The sequence below is a fragment of the Amaranthus tricolor genome, chromosome 11, assembly GCF_026212465.1.
Source record: "Amaranthus tricolor cultivar Red isolate AtriRed21 chromosome 11, ASM2621246v1, whole genome shotgun sequence".
Lineage (NCBI taxonomy): Eukaryota > Viridiplantae > Streptophyta > Magnoliopsida > Caryophyllales > Amaranthaceae > Amaranthus > Amaranthus tricolor.
The window spans coordinates 20799147-20819605 of record NC_080057.1 but is presented as its reverse complement, the minus strand read 5'-3'; the positions used below and the strand labels follow the sequence as shown (position 1 = coordinate 20819605).

Genomic DNA, 20459 nt, shown 5'->3' with positions numbered 1-20459 from the left:
GTTCGGGAATAAATATTTCATTTCAAATTATAGATTTTAATTATGAAATCATTAATGATGAATTTGAGAATGACTTTCCAAATTTGAATTTTTAACCAGTTTTAATAACAATGGTGGATTAGATTCAAATTAAAATTTGAATTTTTGTATTTGCCAAACACCAAATTTATATCAAAGCTATATTTTCAACTGAAATCATCATTCTCAAACATAGCATAAGGTAAATTATATATGGTTATCTTTACAACATTTCTAAAATGTCATATAACTTTTTTAAATTATTTATTCAGATAAACTACTTTTGTAAAAGACGATCTTTAGAGCATATATTCTCCTAAGTTGAACTATTCAACTTATAAATAAAGCATATTTCACGATGAAATCGTATCATATTTGATGAATGCAATGACTATAACTTGATTAATTAGGACAAATGGTAATGTTGATAGACATTATAAGGTTGTAGATATAATTATTAGTTAGTTTAGTATAATTATTAGTGGTCTGGCTGCATAAACTGTTCTGCATTCATGCATGTTAGCATAGTGGATCTAATAGTGAACTTTCCAAGTCGTTTCACTTAGATCCTTTAATCAGTGTATTAGACAAAATACTCCACCAAACAACTACAAGTATTATAATACGAGTACAACTTAATTATTGACCAGATACTGTCTCCTAGCTACCTGCTACTAAGATTTAGCTTAGGTATGTGTGTTAGCTGTCTTAAGGTTCTTGGGCGGACCCAGAAATGAGTGACTGGTATATTTAGTGTATTTTGCCAATAGAAACTTATGGTTCGGGCCTAGAGAGGAAAAAAGACAGTAATTCATACTCATAAAGTATTGGAGAAACAACCAAAGAGTCCCTCTGTTTGAAAAAGATCCTCTGAAAGAGTAATTCTTGCAGCAAAAAGGACTGGATAAAATTAAATCCGCAAGCTTGCATTTTACCACACAAGTTTAACCCTTAATCAGATTAAATGAATAAAAGCATAAGTTACTAATAGATATTGAAAAATGCTAATACAAACTTAAATTAACAAAATTATCATAAAAATATATTTAAAAAATTATAAGTTTTTAAGGCCAGTTCCCTCATGTGCAAGAGCCAGAGGATAATTTATAGATATGTCTTCCGCCTATATGGTCAGGTCATGGTTAGGCTTGTCAAATTGGTCACTCAAATATGACTGAACGGATCATAAATTTATTAGTATTATATTTTACTCACTAAAAAATAGATAAAAATATAATTTTTTTTTCATTAAAACATCACAATTGATATAAAGAGAAGTCGTTGTATGCTTAAGAAAACTTAAAGGGAGAAAAATACGAATGATATGAGTGAGTCGCACCTCTCTAAGGACATAGCTAGGGACAAAACTAGTTGGAGTCGCCAATTCATGTCCTAGACCAATCTTTGCCATGATTACTGTTTGTGAATGTAGGATTGTTATTTACATTTCTTGGTTTATCTTATTAGTCTAAACTCTGAACATTTATTTTTCCTTTCTTGATTTGTGTGATGCCTATAGTGTGTTTTTAGTTTTTAGTTTTCTTTTGTAGGTCTTTTAAAATTTATTATAAGTTTTATAGCCAGAACCTCCTTTGATAAGAATATGGTCTATCGTCTCGCTTTCTCACTTTTCTCATCAAACTCTATCAAAACTTGTATGAATTGTATATATGGGGTATGATGATGAGTCATGGTGTACTTGGTGATGGCCATGGTTCGGGTTGGCCCGGTTCCGTTCCGGTTTCGGTTCCACTAAGTTTCGGTTCCATCTGGAACCTAAGAACCTAATTCGAACGTCTTCGGTTCCGGGCGGTTTCGGCTTGTCATCGTTATTAAAATATTTACTAAAAAGAAGGAAAAAAATAAATTAATAAGAAACGATAAAGATGATTAATAAAAAAAGAGGGAGAAAATAGACTTGAACCTAGTATCCCAAAGGAATACTAAGCTGCCTACGTATCCCGAAGGAATCAAAGCCCACGTAGTTCTTTGTCATACCTTTTATTTGTAGTTGTTGAATGTTGATTGATCATTATCCGATATCCATGATCCTATTCGTCTTCGTCATCATTATCTTGTTGGTTAGATGCTTCCGCTGACTCTCCACCTGACGATAATGTAGATGTATCAATCATCATCCATAGATCATCATCGTTCTTGAGTCCTTGTTCGGACCACCGCTTGATCCCAATCTCTCTTGCAAACATATATTTGAATAGTATGTGGAGCAAGACGAGATCTCTTTTCATCTAGAACTCTTCTACCTGTACTAAAAGCAGACTCCGACGCTATAGTAGAAGCAGGAATTGCAAGGATATCCTTTGCAATTCTCGATAATATGAGGAATTTTATTGATTTTTCTTTACACCATTCTAAAATATTATAACTACCTTGTTCAATATCAAAGTGAAGTTTAAGATAATGATTGGTAGTAAAATTCAATTAATTTAGTAAGGTTTTCCATCTTAAAACATGAGTCTAAAATTGTCGCAATACCATAAATAAAAGGAAAATCAGTAAAATACGTCTTCCACTTGTCCATCATATCTGCAAGAATCGGCTTTAAAAATACATTACGTATCATTATGCGAATGTTTAAGAAGATGATAAAAAATAGTATTACATTCACTTGTTACTAAGTGGACGTTTGGTTTATAAACATATGAAAAAATCTTAGTTGCGTGGACATACGCTTCTAATATTTTCTGTACGCCTATAGCTAGTTCCCATGTTTCATCACTTATAGGGCTATTCGTACACTCAATATACAATTGTGTTTATAACCGGATGATAAACAATAGCCTTTTTTAATAAATCATGCGTTGAGCCCCAATGTGTAGGAGTATCTAATGACCAATATACCTTTTTTATTTGATAATGGTCACATAATTGCTTATATCTTCTCTTTACTTGTCTTAATCTAAGCCACTTCACTGTGTCTCAAATGGGATCTAATAATCACTTAGTTCTCTAATACTTGCTTGAGAAGATAAGTTAACAATATGAGCACAACAACGTACGTGTAATAATCTACCACCACCAAAGATAAAACTAAAAGCAGGTTCGTTATACAAAAGTTCGATGCATTTAATGTTGGCGGTTGCATTATCGGTAGAACAACAAAATATCTTATCTAACAAGTTCTGTTCTTTACATATCTCTATTAATCTATATTTTATGTTATCACCCGTATGTCTTTCAGGCATTAACTCAAAAGTAATTATTCTTTTTTGAATAAATCAATTATGATCTATCCATGTTGATACCGACGGAGTTGAAGAGACCTTTCATTTGGAGCTAAAACCTCTCAATGATTTTGCCACTTTAGTAACTTTTTATAGGCTTTGTTCAAAAAAGAAGACATGATAATATTGAAATAATAATGTAATTAAGAAATAAATAAATAATTAAAAGACTAATTATGTAATTAAGAAATAATTAAAAGACTAATTATGTAATTAAAAGAATAATTGCATAATTAAGTAGAGAGAGCAGGAGAAGAGATGAATTGTGAATGAAAAGATTGAAAGTGTGGAGTATATATTGAAAAATCCCAACGGCTACTTTAATGGCTAGTAACGGCTATTTTTTGACCGGTTCCAAAGAACCGCTGTGTTTTTTCCGGTTCTGGCGGTTTTTTCTGGTGGTTTCACGGTTCCGCGTTTCGGGTCGGTTCAGAACCTATCGCAAACGGTTTCGATTCTAGGACAGTTCTCAAACAGTTCGAGACCGATTCGGTTCCGAGTAACCCGCTCAATGGCCATTAGTAGGTGTACTATACTAATAATAGCATCGCCAGTTGTCTTTTCTGAAGGGCCATGCACCTCTTTACTAACGCAGATGGGATGTTTATTTTAAGCTAACAGCTATCAACCCCAAATGTAACCTTCCTCGGTCACGTTTTTCTTCGTTATTCCTAAATTCATTTTGTAATGGGATATTGTCATTATATACATTTTAGGTCTTAATTATAAGTTTAAGTTTTAAGTTGATTTTATATTGTTTGGTGCTAAATATTTCACTTTAAATAAGGATTTGTTGAAATTCAAACTCGTGATCTCTGATCTAAACCAAAAATCTTAAGTTTATGATTAAGACTACATGATATGCTATATATTCTAACAGACATAGGATGGAGGGCATGATGTTTACTCCCTTCAATTCATAGAAAATGGGACATGTTTTTTCATATTATTTAATGCACTTATTTAATGTTTAATATCTTTTATTACACATAACGAAATATTATAAAAAGTGGATATTAATAATCTTTTAATTGAGACGAATCAAGCAAGATCTCACTTAACTATGTTCTAATTTATAAATAAAAAATAAAATATAAATTAACAGTAAAAAGTGAATAGCGTCGTAAAGTAAATGTCCCCTTTTCTATGAATTGGCGGGAGTATTTTTCCTCCAACTTGTTAAATTAAAAAATAAAATTTAATGGTATTAGTAATTAAAAAAATTACCTAGAATAATTCAATCTTTTCATGATTTCCTACAATAATCCTAATCATTGGTTAACTATGAATAATCCTAACTTTAAGGGACATTTGCCTAAAATAAACAAGATCATAGAATAACTTACTCAACAAGTTTTATTTAAAAAAAAATTGAAATAAAACGTTACAAATATTTTTAAACATTTTAATTTTTTATATATTTTTATACTACTTAGAATTTTTTTATGTGAATTTTTAAATTTTCTCTATTTGACATTAATTTTAGAACTATAAATGTGACTTAACGAGTGAACTTGGCCTTATATTGCTGATTCTGAGTCATTTAATACTCCATAACGTAACGGTTGTATTTAGTGACATTATGGTATTAGCTAGTGGAGTTATTTGCAGGATTTGAGTTGTTTATCTTGTTTCCTAGTACTTCCATGGTGGACTCATTTGAGGGACTACACTTAAAATCTAAACATTGTTAATTAAAATGTGCACATCCGTAAACATAACATTTATTTTTAAATCATATGATTTTAAATATTTCAAGTCACATTAAAAATTGTCAATCTGTCTATTCTAATCGATCTGTTTGTCAAAAAAATTTAACTCAACTAAAAATTTAAATTAATAGATGAAACTCATAATATGTTATATGCTTAAGTAATATGTTATATACTTAAATACTATTGATATTCTATTTACAATTTTTTAATTATATACTAAGTAATATTCCCTTCGTTCCTTAAAAATTATTCTCATTTGTCATTTTTAGATGTTCTATTTGTTTTTCTCATAAATAATATTTTGATTTATATAACAAATTTTGTACAAAATTAATTTTTTTTCATTATTTTAATATTTTAATAATATTTATGGTCCCCAATTTCCATATTTCTAATATCTTCCACTAACTTTACTTTAACACTTTTATATTGCTTATGATTCATTCTTACTTCTATTGACTTAATAAAAATATTTTTGCAATAGTTATGATTTCTATACTTTTCCACTAACTTTCTTTTATTATTTTTTTAATATTTATGGTGTTCACTTTTCTTCCAATTAACTTATTATTTAATAAAATAATATATACACTTAAAAATATATATATTTTTTTTTAAAAACATGAAAAATAGTTATAAAAAGTGGCCTAGAAGTCTACAAATGGGGTTAGTTCTAAGTTCTAACAAGCAAAAACGCGTGAATATAAATGAAATAAGCATACCAATGGAGAAACATGAGTTAGGAAACGACATTTCTTATAACCTTCCTCACGTGGACTTCACCTCCCTTCCCAAATCCACTCTCATTCTTCTCTTAAATTTACTACTTGCCGTGTTTACTTGGCACCAGCTGTTCCTTCTTTGGCTCTTTTGCTTCTCTTTTACTCCCTCAAATTTTGTCTTTTTAAAAAAATATAAAAATAGATAAAAAGTGTGATTTATTAAGAATATAAAAATAGATAAAAAGTGTGATTTATTAAGAATTAGAAAACATTTAAATAAGATGAAAAGATAAATTAAATATATAGATGAAAATAAAAAAGAATGTCTGTTAAGTCTAAAAATAAAAATAAAGTAAATTTAATAAATCAAACTAAAAATAAATGAAACAAAATCTGTGAAACAGAGAGACTATTTTTATCGTTCCTATTCAAGTCATTAGGCTGATTTCAAGTCTGATTTTTCAGGTTGGTTTAAAATCATTAATATTGATTTTTACATAATTTTAAATTAATTTTAAAGTTAAATCAAATTAGATTCAATTATAAAATCGGATAAATATCGGATCATCATCATGTCTATTCTTAAAACCTCAAAATGTAATACTGCCTACTAATTATTAAATCAACAATTTTTCTTTAATTATTTAATATTCAATTTTTCTTTGAATAATGTACCTTAGAAGTGCTATATATAGAGTTTCTTCCCTTCTTCTTTTCCCTCACTTCACTACTATCCAAACAGAGCTTAAGTTCAATAGATTTAATTCATAAACTCTACTATCCTAAGATTTAAAAAAAAAAAAAAAAGGAAAATGAAGAAATTTTCAGTTACAACTCTGCTTCTCATATCTTTAGTATTAAGTTTAGTTGTATTTGAGATTGCTGATGCAACTGCACCAGTATCTGCTCCTGCTAAAGCTCCTCTTCAAGCACCTCCTGGAGGTATTTTCATCTCTTTTATATATTTACTTATTATATTAACATTTTTACACATTATTTTCTAATAAAATAATACTTAATTCCATTTCTTAATGCTCTTCCCATTTTACAATATTTTATTTTGAAGATTGAGATTTTTAAAATATATATAGGTGATAAAATATATGAACGTAAGATCTAGTTAGATTTGTTTTAATGTATATTTTTTTGTTATATATGAACGTAAGATCTAGTTAGATTTGTTTTAATGTATATTTTTTTGTTATATATTTTTTATAATTTTATGATGCATATTTAGAGGTATTAAAGTTCAAAAGTTACTTTGAAAACTGTGCAAAAAGTAAACGAGAAGAACAAAAAAGAACGGAAGGAGTGTGACTATGGATACCAAACTAACAACAGCCCGTCTGTATGAGATCTTCTCATGGTGAGATAACCTTAAAATAAGAAACCCATAAGCTAAAAATTTTTATTATTAGATTATTTAATCCAAATATAAAACATGTTTGGCAAGCATGTTTCGCAGCGAGACCGTATTTGTGAGCTAATAAACTGGAACAAGTGGGACGACGAGTCAAAGATAATACACGAATGACTAAATAATTACCTGTTTATGTATGCTAAATTAAATGGACTACGATTTTTTTTTTTATATGTTACAAATAATAATGTCCGTAAAAAATATTTTGAATATTTCATCCTAATTACCAATCGTAATTAATCTATTTAACGAAAATGGTATAATTAATACTTACATACATTTAAAAGTATTGAATTCGATTTGTATGTTTTTTTTAAAGTCAATCCTGGAGTAAAATAATAAGTAAAAAATAATTAAATTAATATTACTAAAAATGTTGGTGAGATTCCATTAATCTAGAAAAGTAGGAGAATTTTCCTTAAACACTTTAGTCAACATCACTAAAAAGGTTGACTAAGATTTTATACTTTTAAAATATATTTCCCCTTACATTTGACACCAAGCTACCATTTAAAGTCAAGTCAACAACCTCATAATATTCTTTATCATAAAAATAATACAACTATGTATGATCTCAGATTGAAAATTAAAAAAATGTTAATTAATATATAAGTTTGATTGGCTACTCTTCTTATTATTAATTGACTTCAGGATAATCTTTATTAAATTTATGTGCAGTCAACTTTCTTGTTATGTACAAAACCAAAGATAAATTTATCAATTCTTTTTATCGTTTTGAATTTCGTACATGTTAAAAGGGCAGAATCGTAATAGTATACTTAATTAGCTAATTACAAATATTTTAATTGTTAATTACAATTTGTAAATAGTTAACTAACAGTAATCTGTATTGTTAATTGTTAAAAAAAACAGTACCAGCAGTATGTGTAACGAAATGTGCAAAAAGATGCTCAAGGAATCCAAGGGATTTATGTAAGAAATTATGTTGGGGATGCTGTCAAAAATGCAATTACTGTGTACCATCAGGCCCTTTTGCCGACAAAAGCGAATGCCCTTGCTACAGAGACATGAAGAACAAAAAGAAACAATCCAAGTGCCCTTAAATTATTGGAATTTGGATCTACCCCTCTTATATATGCTTTAATTTCTTCTTTGCTCATTATAAATTTATAATGTCCTACTACTAGCTATTTCATTATCTGTAATAACAATTATTATTGAATTAAATCAAATAAATTTAGTAGTAAAAGGGAATTCTATTATTCTACCTATAAATTTTCTTGTTTAATAATTAAGATATTTATTTCTATCTTGTTTTTAGTTTGTAATATCTATTTTGATCATAAATTATTTTATTATTTTCATTTACATTATGAATTTATGAATTCAGATTTTGTAATTGATTCAATTTGTTTTGTTTAGGGATTGTCAAAGGTCAAAAATCCTATCTGAATTTTATAGGATTTTACTCTGTTTTAAAGGTTAGGGTCTAGTTTTTTGAACCCTAATAAAGTTTTGGGTCTAAACTCATATAAAATTTAAGGATCTAGGTTTGAGTCTTGAAAATTTAAAGGACTTAAGGGTCTAGAATAAGGTCTAAATTTAGATACTTAAATTTGTTTAAAATATATTTTTTTAAGGATATGAGTTCGAATCTGGACCAAACCTAGACCCTAAGGATTAGGGACTTAAGTGTAGTTCTATCGTTTAGTGCCTTAAGATTAAGGGTTCGGGTCCAAACTTGAACTTAAAATTAAGGTCCGGATAAGAGTTCGGATCATCAAATTAGAGTTTGGATCTAGACCCGAACGAACTTATGAAATATTATATAGTTTATAAAGTCTATTAATAGCCCTAAAATTGAAGTTCAAAAATATTATTACATTTGTTTATTTTCCTCATTTCAAATCAATATTTTCATGTAAAAAATGTTTACTTTTCATCTAAGAAGCTCTAGTGTTACACACAAAAGACAAACTTCCTTTGTTCTCTAATATTTTTTTCAATTAGAATATTTCATATAAAGGAGAAATTTAACTTGGGTTTTTAAGACATGTAAAAGATATAGTGTATCTATGTGAGATCTCGTTAGATTAATTTTAATGAATACTTTTTTATTATAATTTATTAGTGTGTATTTAGAGATATTAAGATAAATAAAATTTTATTTGAAAATTCTGCAAAAAGTAGACAGAAAGAAAAAAAAATAAAACAAATATAAGTAATCCACTTATTATACAATTTCAAATTTTCAACCAATAATAACCATTACCTATTTCAAACAATAACAACTTTAATGAAATCTTATTTCTTATTATTACTCTCATTACCAATTTAATGCAGCTAATTATTATACATTGCCTAATCATATGGAGAAAATATAGAGAATTTGGTGTCTCCCCTATTTTTGGCAATAACCAAAATCTACATATATATATCAATGGTAGGGATAATATTAAGGCTTACGAATCGAGATTATTAGATTTTTCTCTAACAAAAAAAGAAAATGCTTAAGATATATTTAGGTTAATTATTCTACACCCTTATATATATAGCCTGTTAAATCCCATTATCCAACAAAAAATTAAAATATATCTCAAATATTAGTAAGAAAATTTTAGAAAACAAAATGAAGATTTTCTCTTTTTCAACTTTGCTTCTCATTTCCCTCGTCCTAACTTTTGTTGTTCTTGAGAATGCTGAAGCTGGACCTGCTATAGGTATTTAATTCATCTTCATTCTTTCTTTATAATTCCCTTAAAAACATATAATCATCTAATTATCCCAATGATTCGCACCTATGCGGTTAGAGGGTCGAATTTGCCCAATCCTAAATTTTTGATAATAAAAAATTTGTTTCCTATTAGTTCTTGAAATCAACATCTTCACATTATTTTATTCATGCATATGGTAGAGTAGAGTGATGGGCAAGCATACTACTACATGTACCCACATTGATACTATATATGTACATGTACTTAGGGATGATAGGTGAGTAAACTATACATGTTTTGCTAGTAGTGAGTGGATATGGGTATAAAAAGTCTTACCCGTCATGGGTAGTGGGTTGATAGTGGATATGAGGTCTTACCCATCTCATACCACTTGCTCCGCCCCACCTAATACCCACTCGCCCTACCCATAGTCACATATCCTATATCTGCAATTTACTAATTTATATCTATATTTTTATTAAAAATTATTGATAAAACATAAGGATATTTATTTTATTTTGTTACATAGTACTCCCTCTATTTTCATTTGTTCTTTCCTTTCACTTTTTGCACATATCTCAAAATTATTAAAAAAAAATGCTAAAAAGTTGATATTTAAATAATGTATATCGATACGAATTTATCAAGATTTCACATTAAATTGTTTTTTCATATAGATTGATGCTAAATCATAGTTAAAGTTTGACACTAAAATTCGTAAATTCTATTTGAGTAGAACATATAAAAACGAGGAAGTATGTGATTTAAACAAAATAAGATGTACAATTAAATTTATAAGGATTTATAAAGTATACTAAGGGACTTAGAATGAATGTGAGGCGGGAATAAGATGGGTATAATACCCAGTTGGCCATAGTGGGTGGATATAGATTTGAATGCGTACTCGGGTGGACAGGCGTGAGTACGAACATGTCACCCGTTATGGGTGATGAGTATGAGTATAGAGAAGGGCATATTGCATCTACCCGCCTATTTTATCGTCCCTACATATATTTTGATTAATTTATTAAATTGGGTTATTTTGTGACAGATTGTAAGAGCAAGTGTGACCGGAGATGCTCTAGGAATCCAAGGAACTTATGCAAGAAATTGTGCAATATGTGTTGCTCAAAGTGCAATTGTGTACCTTCTGGCCCCTTGGCTGACAAAGCTGAGTGCCCTTGTTATAGGGACTGGAAGAACAAGAAGGGTCAGGATAAATGCCCTTAATTATTCTACTTGGCTCAACCACCCTTGTAAATTTGGTCATTTTAAGTACTTTGTCAAGGTCATGTCATTACATTTTGTTTAATACTTTTTATTTGCTTTTTTTTTTTTTTTTGTCAAAATGTGACATTTTCCTTTTCAAAATGTTAATCAATACATGAAATAGACAAATAACAAAACAAAATAAAATGAAAGCTTTTTACTATTTCAATTCAAATATATTGTTGTTTTGGAAAAAGTATTATAAAAAAGTGAACTGTAGTTTACGAGATATTTAAAAATTTACGAAATATAAAAAGAACTGTAAGCGCAATAGAAAACTGTATGTAGTGAAAACTTTCTAATGACGACCAACTCAAAATTTATTAAGTTTAATATGATTGGACTAACTCATTACACAATTCAATATCATGAAAATGACCTACTTGAGTTTATACAAACTCAAGTTGTCAATAAGATTTACTCGAATTCCAGTGCCTTACAGTTACCACTCTTGTAAAGAAACTCTAGAAGTTAAGTATTGAAACTACAACAGGAAATTACAATAGTTTAGTTAATTAACTGACTAAAGTGTGCTTTGAAGTCTTTTTTTTAATGTAACTAATAATTCATTGAAAAAAAATGTTACATAACATCTATAACATACTAACAATCAATCAAATACATAATAATTTTAGTCAAATAAAATTCTATATAGAAAAAGTCACGACTATTATTATAAAAAAAATCGAACACCGAAGTCTTCCCTCTAACACTGAAGTTTTCGCTCTATCACATCGTTGTTTGAATACAGCCTCCTCCGAAGGGTCTTTAAATCTGATGTGGCTTTGAAATAAAGATAAGGTTGATACTATTGATTGTATTAGTTGAACTGATACCCGTGATGACATCATATGCCTTTTTACCTAATATACGGATAGATCGAATTCAAAAATTAGATAGAATAACTCTATAATATTGAGAGTAGACTTTATTTGCAACCAAAAACTCTCACCATGAGAGACTTTAAAGTCTATTTTGTGAGACATATCTTTTTTAAAATTAATGTGAATATACAATCTTGATTACCCAATATCAATAGTAGAGGCCTTAATTAAGAAAATGAAATTGATAACAAACTTATAATGTAAGTTGTGTCCTCCCCAGATGGATTTTATGGATAAATGAAGATTAATTGAGTACAAGAAAAGATCACAATAGAGTTGAAGATCACAATAATACAACTTAATGAATGGGGGAATCATAATATATTTATAAGAGAAATCTCTAAAAACACTCATAACCAAACACATTGTTATAATATAGCAACTCATGTGTATGACACGTGCAGTTCAAACAACGTATGTGCTGATTCGAGCACCAAGAGAAAAACAAGTGAAAGATTTTCAAGTCAGGCATGCTCGTTCAAACAACTATTATGCTCATTTGAGCACATCAAGTCGTTGAACGCTCTAATCTCATATGCTCCTTTTGCTCGTTTTAGCATCCCACACGTTTGTCTATCATCACCATCATCCTATCCAGTATATCCCACGTATTTGTCCAATTATCATATTCATACACAGAGCTCACAAAACTTTCTTAAAACCTACACTCACAAATGAACTAAACACGAGTCAAGTAGGATCTAGTTTTATACTTTCTTTGTTCCGAAATACTTACTATATTATTGTTATTGGCACTATTTATAGTTCAAGCTTATTTTATACATTGTAGTTAATGTATTATGTATAAGAAAAAATATAGTAAAGTAGGATCTTATTTGAATCGTTTAGTCTCATACTTTCATAATATTAACTTTTAATAATTTTAGTTATGTAATCGGTGTAATTTAATATATAAATAAACAAAATAACGAATTGAATCGCATAAAAATTCAAATATAACAAGTATAATGAAACGAAGGACATATATATATACAATTACAACTAAATCGGCCTCATTGTATCAAGAAACTTAACATAACTCTATACATGATCTCAAATGAACAAATATGTTTTCATGTTTTGTCTATCACCATCTTTACCAGAAGTGCTTGTGGCTCAATGGAAAGAGCATTTGCATGTGTAGCAGAAAGTTTGGGATTTGACCCCTACTGGGAGCAGGTATTAATGGAGGGTTTCTCGACTGCGTCATCTTTCTTTACTCCCTCCTTGAGGGAACGGGTATGATTTGTCTGTATCTTTCAGGAAAAATAAGAAACTCCTACCCAAACCCTGCCTTATGCGGAATACTGAAAGTGTTTTTTTTTACCATCTTTAGTATAAAGCCTAAAACAAAAGAATGAATTCCACTCATAAACAAATGAGGGTATTGGGTTTCATTCTAATCTAAAACACAACAATCACCCAATCTACAAAATCAAATTTGTGATATATAATTGGTAAAATCAGAGCTTTTTCTTCGAGTCATCGAATCGATTTTAGATCAAAGACCGCTCATAATCATATCTTAGGTCTTTTTTTATTTTTATATATTTCTAAATAGTAACACGTTATTAAACTCGGGCCAAGTCAAGTTTAATTTTAAAGTCGATTAAATGTTATATTATCAAGTCTGTTTTAAACACACGTGAAAACTATGGTCAAGACTTAAACTTGATGTGCAGCATCACAAGAGCAAGATGCTACACTAGGTGAAGTAACAGCCAACCGTTTTCCCAAACTCAACAACCTCTTCAATGAAGCCAACCTCCTCATCACCGGCGTTTTCGCCGCCTTGACTTTGGGAGACGACAAACAATCCTCACAAAACTCATCATCAACACCACCACTTGGTATCTCAATAACTATCTCATGATCATTACCACCAGAAGTACTAGATCCTAATGATAAAGACCCATCATAACTTATAGCGAACCCATCATTTTCATCATCAGAATTCGGGAATTCTGATGAATCATACCCATTTTCATGATCTTGTACCTCAACATTAACCAAATTTTTACCAAAAGTTACTGGGTTTCTACAAAGTGGGCAAGTAGAATGAGATTGAAACCACATATCAATACATTCTAAATGAAACCCATGATTACATTTAGGTAAAAGTCTTGTTTTTTCCCCTTGTGATATTTCACAAAGACAAACAGAACATTCTAACCCATCTTTAAAATCCTTTGGATTATACTCCACAACAGGCAAGGAGTCAAGTGTTGCCGGGTCTAGACCCGTCTGATGCGCAGGACCCGAGGATTCGGAGCGCTGAAGAACCAATTGCCGGCGCCATGTGAGTATCTGCTGGTCTTCATTTGGAGTAACCCAGAAACGTTTTGCATAGAGTTGAAGAAAGAAACAAAAGGCTACTACAAAGAATAGGACTATAATGGTAACTGTCATGATTTGGGTGGATATTGAAGAAACTTTTGAGGTTGTTGGGTCTATTAATGGTGGTGGTGATACTGTCATTTCTACCATGTCTATCATTTTTTGATTTCAATGCTTAAATTGTGATTTTAGTAGGATATTTACAGATTTTAGTAAGATTAAGGAAAACCCAGATGAGTTTTTAGATTGAAGAACAGAACCCAGAAAGGAATTTCTGTGTTTTGGAAGATTTAAGGAGAAAAAATGTTAGGAAATGAGCAATATTGTTACCTGAGAAGACTAAGGATGATTTATACTATGGCCGTCTTGCCCGTCTAGAACGCCGAGGTAGACCTATTGTTTACTGAGAAGAAGTTGTGGACTTTACAAGAAGCTACTTAGCAAAATTTTTTGGATTTTAAAGTTCTAAGAAAGAGAGTTGGAAAATGATATACTCCCTCATCAAATGTTCTATTTGATAAAAAAATAGATGAACTACAAGTTAGGAGTGAGTTAAGAAAAAAAGGTAAAGGAATGGTAATTTAATGATAATTGTATAAAGAGAAATTTGTAAATAACTACTTTTAAGTTTAGGGTTTTCGTGAAGTACAGTTTTAAAGTTTATTTTTTTTGAATTATTGCCCCTAAAGTATCAAAATCTACACTATTCAGGCCAAATGACCGTTGATCAACCCAATTGACTTTTGACCGGCCTAAATGATCGTTGACCATTACTAATCACCTTTGACTTTTGTTGACCATCCATAATCACTTTTGACTTTCTTAATTATCAATAGTACCCTTATGTATTAGCATTTTAACGTCGTTTTTACCCATCATAACTATATTTTTTCAAAAAACGAACGTCACGACTATCCTTATGGGATAACTCTTTCGAAAATCCGATTGAAACAAGTAATAGTTCGCTTATTTTCCGACACGTAGAACGAAAAAAATATTTAACATAGCTTTTATCCATCATAACGATTTTTTTTAAAGAAACGGACGTCGCGATTAACAAAATATAATTAAATTTTGCAGTTCTTACTATTTCTTCATCATCATCATCATACCTAATGTCCCGTCCGAAAGCAGGGTCTGAATGAAGAAAGGTGACGAATAATCTATACCCGTACTTCCTTCACGGTTCTTACTGTTTGTGAACGAATATTTAAGTATAAATTATTTTATTTTATATATGTGAATGTTAATATTTTAAAAATTAAAAATAAAACTATAAAAGTCTCATAATCTTTATTCCGCCGCAAGAATGCTTAAGCAATTTTCATAGAATGAAGAACAAATATGTTTTCTCTATTATCATCTTTAGTATAATTGTATATAACCTTAAACAAAAAATAAATTCCACTCATGAACAATACTCACTTCCGTTACTTAGAAGTTATGATTTGTCATTCTAAGGTATTATATTTGCTATTCTCTTAGAAATCTTTCTATTTATATTAAAAATTTTGGACCAAAATAATTTTATTCAACCTCATTTTAATATTTTAATAATGCTTATGATATCCGTATATTTTCTACTGACTTTGTTTTAACATTTATATATCTTTTATAGTCCTTACATATTTTCCAATAACTTTATAAAAATATTTTTTATTAGTTGTGGTCCCTATACTTTTTTCCACTTATTCTTTTTTTTTAATATTTATGGTCCCTATTTGTCTCCAATCAAATTTACTGTTTATATATATATATATATATATATATATATATATATAATATATATATATATATATATATATATATATATATATATATATATATATATATATAATATATATAATTTTATTTTTCTAATTCCCATGAACATTTCTAGCTTGTGGAAACTTCATTAACAAATAGAAGGTATGAGGTTTTCTTCATTCTAATGTAAATCACAAAAATCACCCAATTTACAAAATTAAATTTGTGATATAGAAGTATAATTAATTATTTTGAATGAGGTCAAGCCTTCAAACTTGTTCTCATAGAGAAAATTAGGGTTTTGATCACGGTCCTGGCAATGATCGCAAAATAAATTTGACGGCCAATACAAATGAAATAATTTGTGGTAAATACAACTAATATCTTGGTCGCATAAACTCAAAAACCTTAATAAATAATCGCGATACTAAGGCTTTGTTTTTAACCTTACACGTTTTCCCAAACTCAACAACCTCTTCAGTGAAACCAACCTCTCCACATCACCACCGTTTTCACTGCCTCGACTTTCGGAGACGACAAACAATCCTCACAAAACTCATCATCATCAACACCACTTGGTATTTCAATACCCATCTCATGATCATTACTACCAGAAGTAGATCCTAATGGTAAAGACTCATCATAACTTGTAGCAAACTCATTTTCATGATCTTGTAGCTCAAGATTAACCAATTTTTCACCGAAAATTACAGGGTTTCTACAAAGTGGGCAAGTAGAATGAGAATAAATATGTGATTTCCTAACATTTTTCTTTTCTTGGTTTTGGATTTTTTTGTTATTTTTGTGCTTTTTGTTTTATTTTGATCAGCATTTGTTTGGTTATTTTATGGTTGTTAGCTAAACTATTCGGTAGAGTCCATTTATTGGCTAATACTATGTGCTAAACTGTACTTTTCTCTAATATACAAGTTCATGGGATTTAACCTGTTACTTTGTAGTTGGACAAGTCATCACAAATCCAGTGGTTCTGGATCACGCAAATACAAATTTCAACTATTAAGATGTCATTTCATTTGTGGAATATTGAATTGATGGATTTTAGAGTCTAATTTGTAAATATGTAAAGGGTAATTACTTGCTAGATGTAAAATCAGTGACTCTTCAAGATAAAATGATTATGATTATATCAATTGAAGGTTGATGAATCTTGGTGTATCATTTGAGAGGTGCGACTTTTGTTGATGCTTAACTTTTGGGTTTTGATATTGCTATATTCATGAGGTTAACGTTGGTTGAAATCTATGGTTGTTTAGTGGCCCTATAACCCTGATTGCTAGCTTGACTTATTTTGTGACTTCTTGGTGCTCTCTCCTATTTGTATTTGTTCATTCTTTCACTTCCCTTTGCTCTCTTTCTATGACTTTTTGGTTACTGATATAATGAAGACTTTGAATAAACTTGCTCATTCATACATTATATCAAGTAACATTTGGTGTATCTATTTACTTGATATTACTTGATATAATACAGAGACTGCAAGCACCTTGGCTTGATCCTCATGTTAATCCCTAAATCCTAGCTTCTTGTATATCTTTTATTGCTCATTTAGTTAAAGTCTTGTTTAGAAGTAATTATAGAACTGCAATTGATTTTTTCAGTTTTTATATGTATGTTCCCATTTTACGCACTGAAACTGTTTTATAAAATACTTTAGTGAATCAACTTGCTCCATTATACATTCTACTAAGTAACAGTAGATATTGTTAATATTGTTCTATTATGTTTTCTATTTTTCTTTAAAAAAAAAATTATTCGGACGACGATCAGATTATTTGAACGACGTGACGTTCGGATTTTGCCCCCCCAAATTGAAATTCCTGGGTCCGCCACTGATCACATATTAATACATTCTAAATGAAACCCATGATTACATTTAGGTAAACGTCTGGTTTTTTCACCTTGAGATATTTCACAAAGACAAACAGAACATTCTAACCCGTCTTTAAAATCCTTTGGATTATATTCCACAACGGAAAAGGAACTATGTGTTGCCGGGTCTAGACCCTGTTGGTGGGCAGGACCCGAGGATTCATTTGTAGTAGTCGAAAAACGTTTTGAATAGAGTTGAAGAAACAAACGAAAGGTTACTACAAAGACTAAGACTATAATGGTTCCTATTGTGATTTCGGTGGATATTGAAGGAACTTTTGGAGTTGTTGGGTCTATTAATGGTGATGGTGATATTGTCATTATTTATGCAATTCCTAACATTTTTTCAATCCTTAGTTTGTGATTTTAGTTGAATAATTATTGATTTTAGTGAGATTAAGGAAAACCCAGATGATTTTTTTGATTTAAGAACAGAACCCAGAAAGGAATTTCTGAGTTTTGCAAGATTTGAAGTAAAACCCAGAAAGGAATTCATGTGTTTTGGAAGATTTAAAGCAAAACCCAGAAAAGAATTTCTGTGTTTTGGAAGATTTAAGTAAAATCCAGAAAGGAATTTATGTGTTTTGGAAGATTCAAGCAAAAAATAAATGTTTGGAAATGAGCACAATTAATAAAGATAATTTTCACTCAATATTATAGAAGATATAGGAAAAAGAAATATAAAGGGAAGAGAATACTGAGGACGATTTATATTATGGTCGTCTTGAACTCCTAGTTAGTAGTTAGAGTGTTAGACCTATCATCAACTGAGATTAGTATGGTGTGGGAATATATTTGTTACATTTTATTTTTTACGCATTTTAATATGTTATTTTATTTATTTATATTTTAAATTATACCAATTAAAAAATTATAAAAAGCTAATATTATAAAAGTATGTGATTAGACGATTCAAACAAGATCTCACTTGGCTATATTTTTACTTACATACTAATCGCAATATATAAAATAAGCTTGAATAATGAATAGTGCACATAATCTAAATGTAGCGAGTATTTCGGAACGGAGGAAATACTTTACAAGAAGCTATGTAGCAAAATTTCTTGGATATTAAAATTCAAAGAAAGAGATGAGTTGGAAAATGAAATACTCCCTCATCAAATTCTAAAAAGAAATTATAGTAAATAATATAATTTTTAATTAATTTTTCTACAATAATATCAACTTTTGATTGAACTTAACTGATATTACCTCCTATTCATCAAAAGTGTCTTATTAGCCTTTGATAATTTTATTCAATCTAAGTAGTATTGTATTCTTAAATTATAACCTATAACATAGTCATATGTGACTTTGTTTGATTTGTTTCAATACAAAGATTATTAATATCAACTTATTATATTTTTTGATCATGCACAATTAAAGTTATAAAATATGATATAAATAATACATTGGCAAATGTGCCCAGTTAAATAGGATATTTAGGCTGAATTGAAGGGAGTATTATCTAAGATCGTTGAAGACTATCTTTTGTCTAAGCTTAATTCCATATCTAGGGTTGCTAAAAAACCCTCTTGCTATCCACTGTGTAAAGCAAGCATGGGCAGAGTTTTATACTTGGTTTATTATAGTTTATCCCATTATCTTTATCTGTATGACTTGTATGTTATTCGAGCGGAATATTAGGTTGATGATGATAATGGTGATGATGATGATGACGTTAATAGAGAATTGTGAACAAAATATCTTTTTATGATCAAATTTACATTATCATAAAGATGATATGATTCATTTTACAAAAATTACACTATAAATCTATAGTTAATTCTCCTTGCCATTATTTAATACTTACATCCAAACATAGGCTTAAAATTTTCTACATATTAATTTAAATCCTTCTAATGGTCCATATCATTGGCAATAGAGTTTTTATAATCTATAATCTCATTCTAGCCGTCTTTGTTGTTTTATGGTTGGCATTTTAAGCACATGGGTTTTGTTTTTTTGGTTTTGATTTCTAGTATTAGTATTAAGATTCTCTTAGGGTCCATTTGGTTCAGTGAGCAGGATTGGAATGGTATGGAACCCCATACTAGGATGGTATGGATTCAGAACCCCATACCAGACTAAAACTGTTTGGTTCAATCCTGTAATAGATATTCAATCCATTCACACTGTTTGGTTCAATTATGGAATGGATTCTCTGTCCAGTTTATATATATAGATACATACATACATTTATTAAACACACAAATACATACACACATATTATGTTGCAAATAGATAATTACCACTAATTAAAAAGTACTAGTTCAATACATTTTCACTCAAAATGGTGTCAATACATCTCCACACAAAAACATTCCAATATATGTTTTTGACAACCAAACACAAAGTCTAGATAATTTATGAGTTAAGCATTTTCATTAGATGACTTACCCAAGTTAGGATGAATGAGGTTGATTATAAACTCTTTCTTCCACTCATCATCCGGGCATTGGTAAAAGAGTGAGAGTTCACTTGGATTGGAGGCCAACCTCATGGAAGCTTCCATTACTTCAAATCTTGTCAACCCTT

General features: G+C 29.6%; 3 protein-coding genes across 3 annotated transcripts; 2 read left to right on the top strand and 1 right to left on the bottom strand.

Moving 5' to 3' along the window:
- Nucleotides 1–6378: 6378 nt before the first annotated feature.
- LOC130827382 (peamaclein-like) lies at nt 6379–8330 on the top strand. The gene is made up of 2 exons (XM_057693086.1): nt 6379–6642; nt 7994–8330. The coding sequence occupies exons 1-2, from the start codon at nt 6513–6515 to the stop codon at nt 8182–8184; spliced, it is 321 nt and encodes a 106-aa protein (XP_057549069.1). The 5' UTR covers nt 6379–6512; the 3' UTR covers nt 8185–8330.
- A 137-nt stretch (nt 8331–8467) lies between these two features.
- LOC130827383 (peamaclein-like) lies at nt 8468–11196 on the top strand. Its single transcript, XM_057693087.1, has 2 exons — nt 8468–9801; nt 10847–11196. Exons 1-2 carry the CDS (start codon nt 9711–9713, stop codon nt 11023–11025), a joined length of 270 nt encoding a protein of 89 aa, XP_057549070.1. The 5' UTR covers nt 8468–9710; the 3' UTR covers nt 11026–11196.
- A 1691-nt stretch (nt 11197–12887) lies between these two features.
- On the bottom strand, nt 12888–14808 carry LOC130827322 (RING-H2 finger protein ATL3-like). The gene has a single exon (XM_057693001.1). It carries the CDS (start codon nt 14442–14444, stop codon nt 13614–13616), a length of 831 nt encoding a protein of 276 aa, XP_057548984.1. The 5' UTR covers nt 14445–14808; the 3' UTR covers nt 12888–13613.
- Nucleotides 14809–20459: the final 5651 nt, after the last annotated feature.

Bases quoted from the DNA above. Each gene is read 5' to 3' on its own strand.
- LOC130827322 (XM_057693001.1), bottom strand. From the start codon at position 14,444: ATGATAGACATGGTAGAAATGACAGTATCACCACCACCATTAATAGAC.
- LOC130827383 (XM_057693087.1), top strand. From the start codon at position 9,711: ATGAAGATTTTCTCTTTTTCAACTTTGCTTCTCATTTCCCTCGTCCTA. The intron at 9,802-10,846 runs GTATTTAATTCA...ATTTTGTGACAG, and splicing joins TGAAGCTGGACCTGCTATAG to ATTGTAAGAGCAAGTGTGAC.
- LOC130827382 (XM_057693086.1), top strand. From the start codon at position 6,513: ATGAAGAAATTTTCAGTTACAACTCTGCTTCTCATATCTTTAGTATTA. The intron at 6,643-7,993 runs GTATTTTCATCT...TAAAAAAAACAG, and splicing joins TCTTCAAGCACCTCCTGGAG to TACCAGCAGTATGTGTAACG.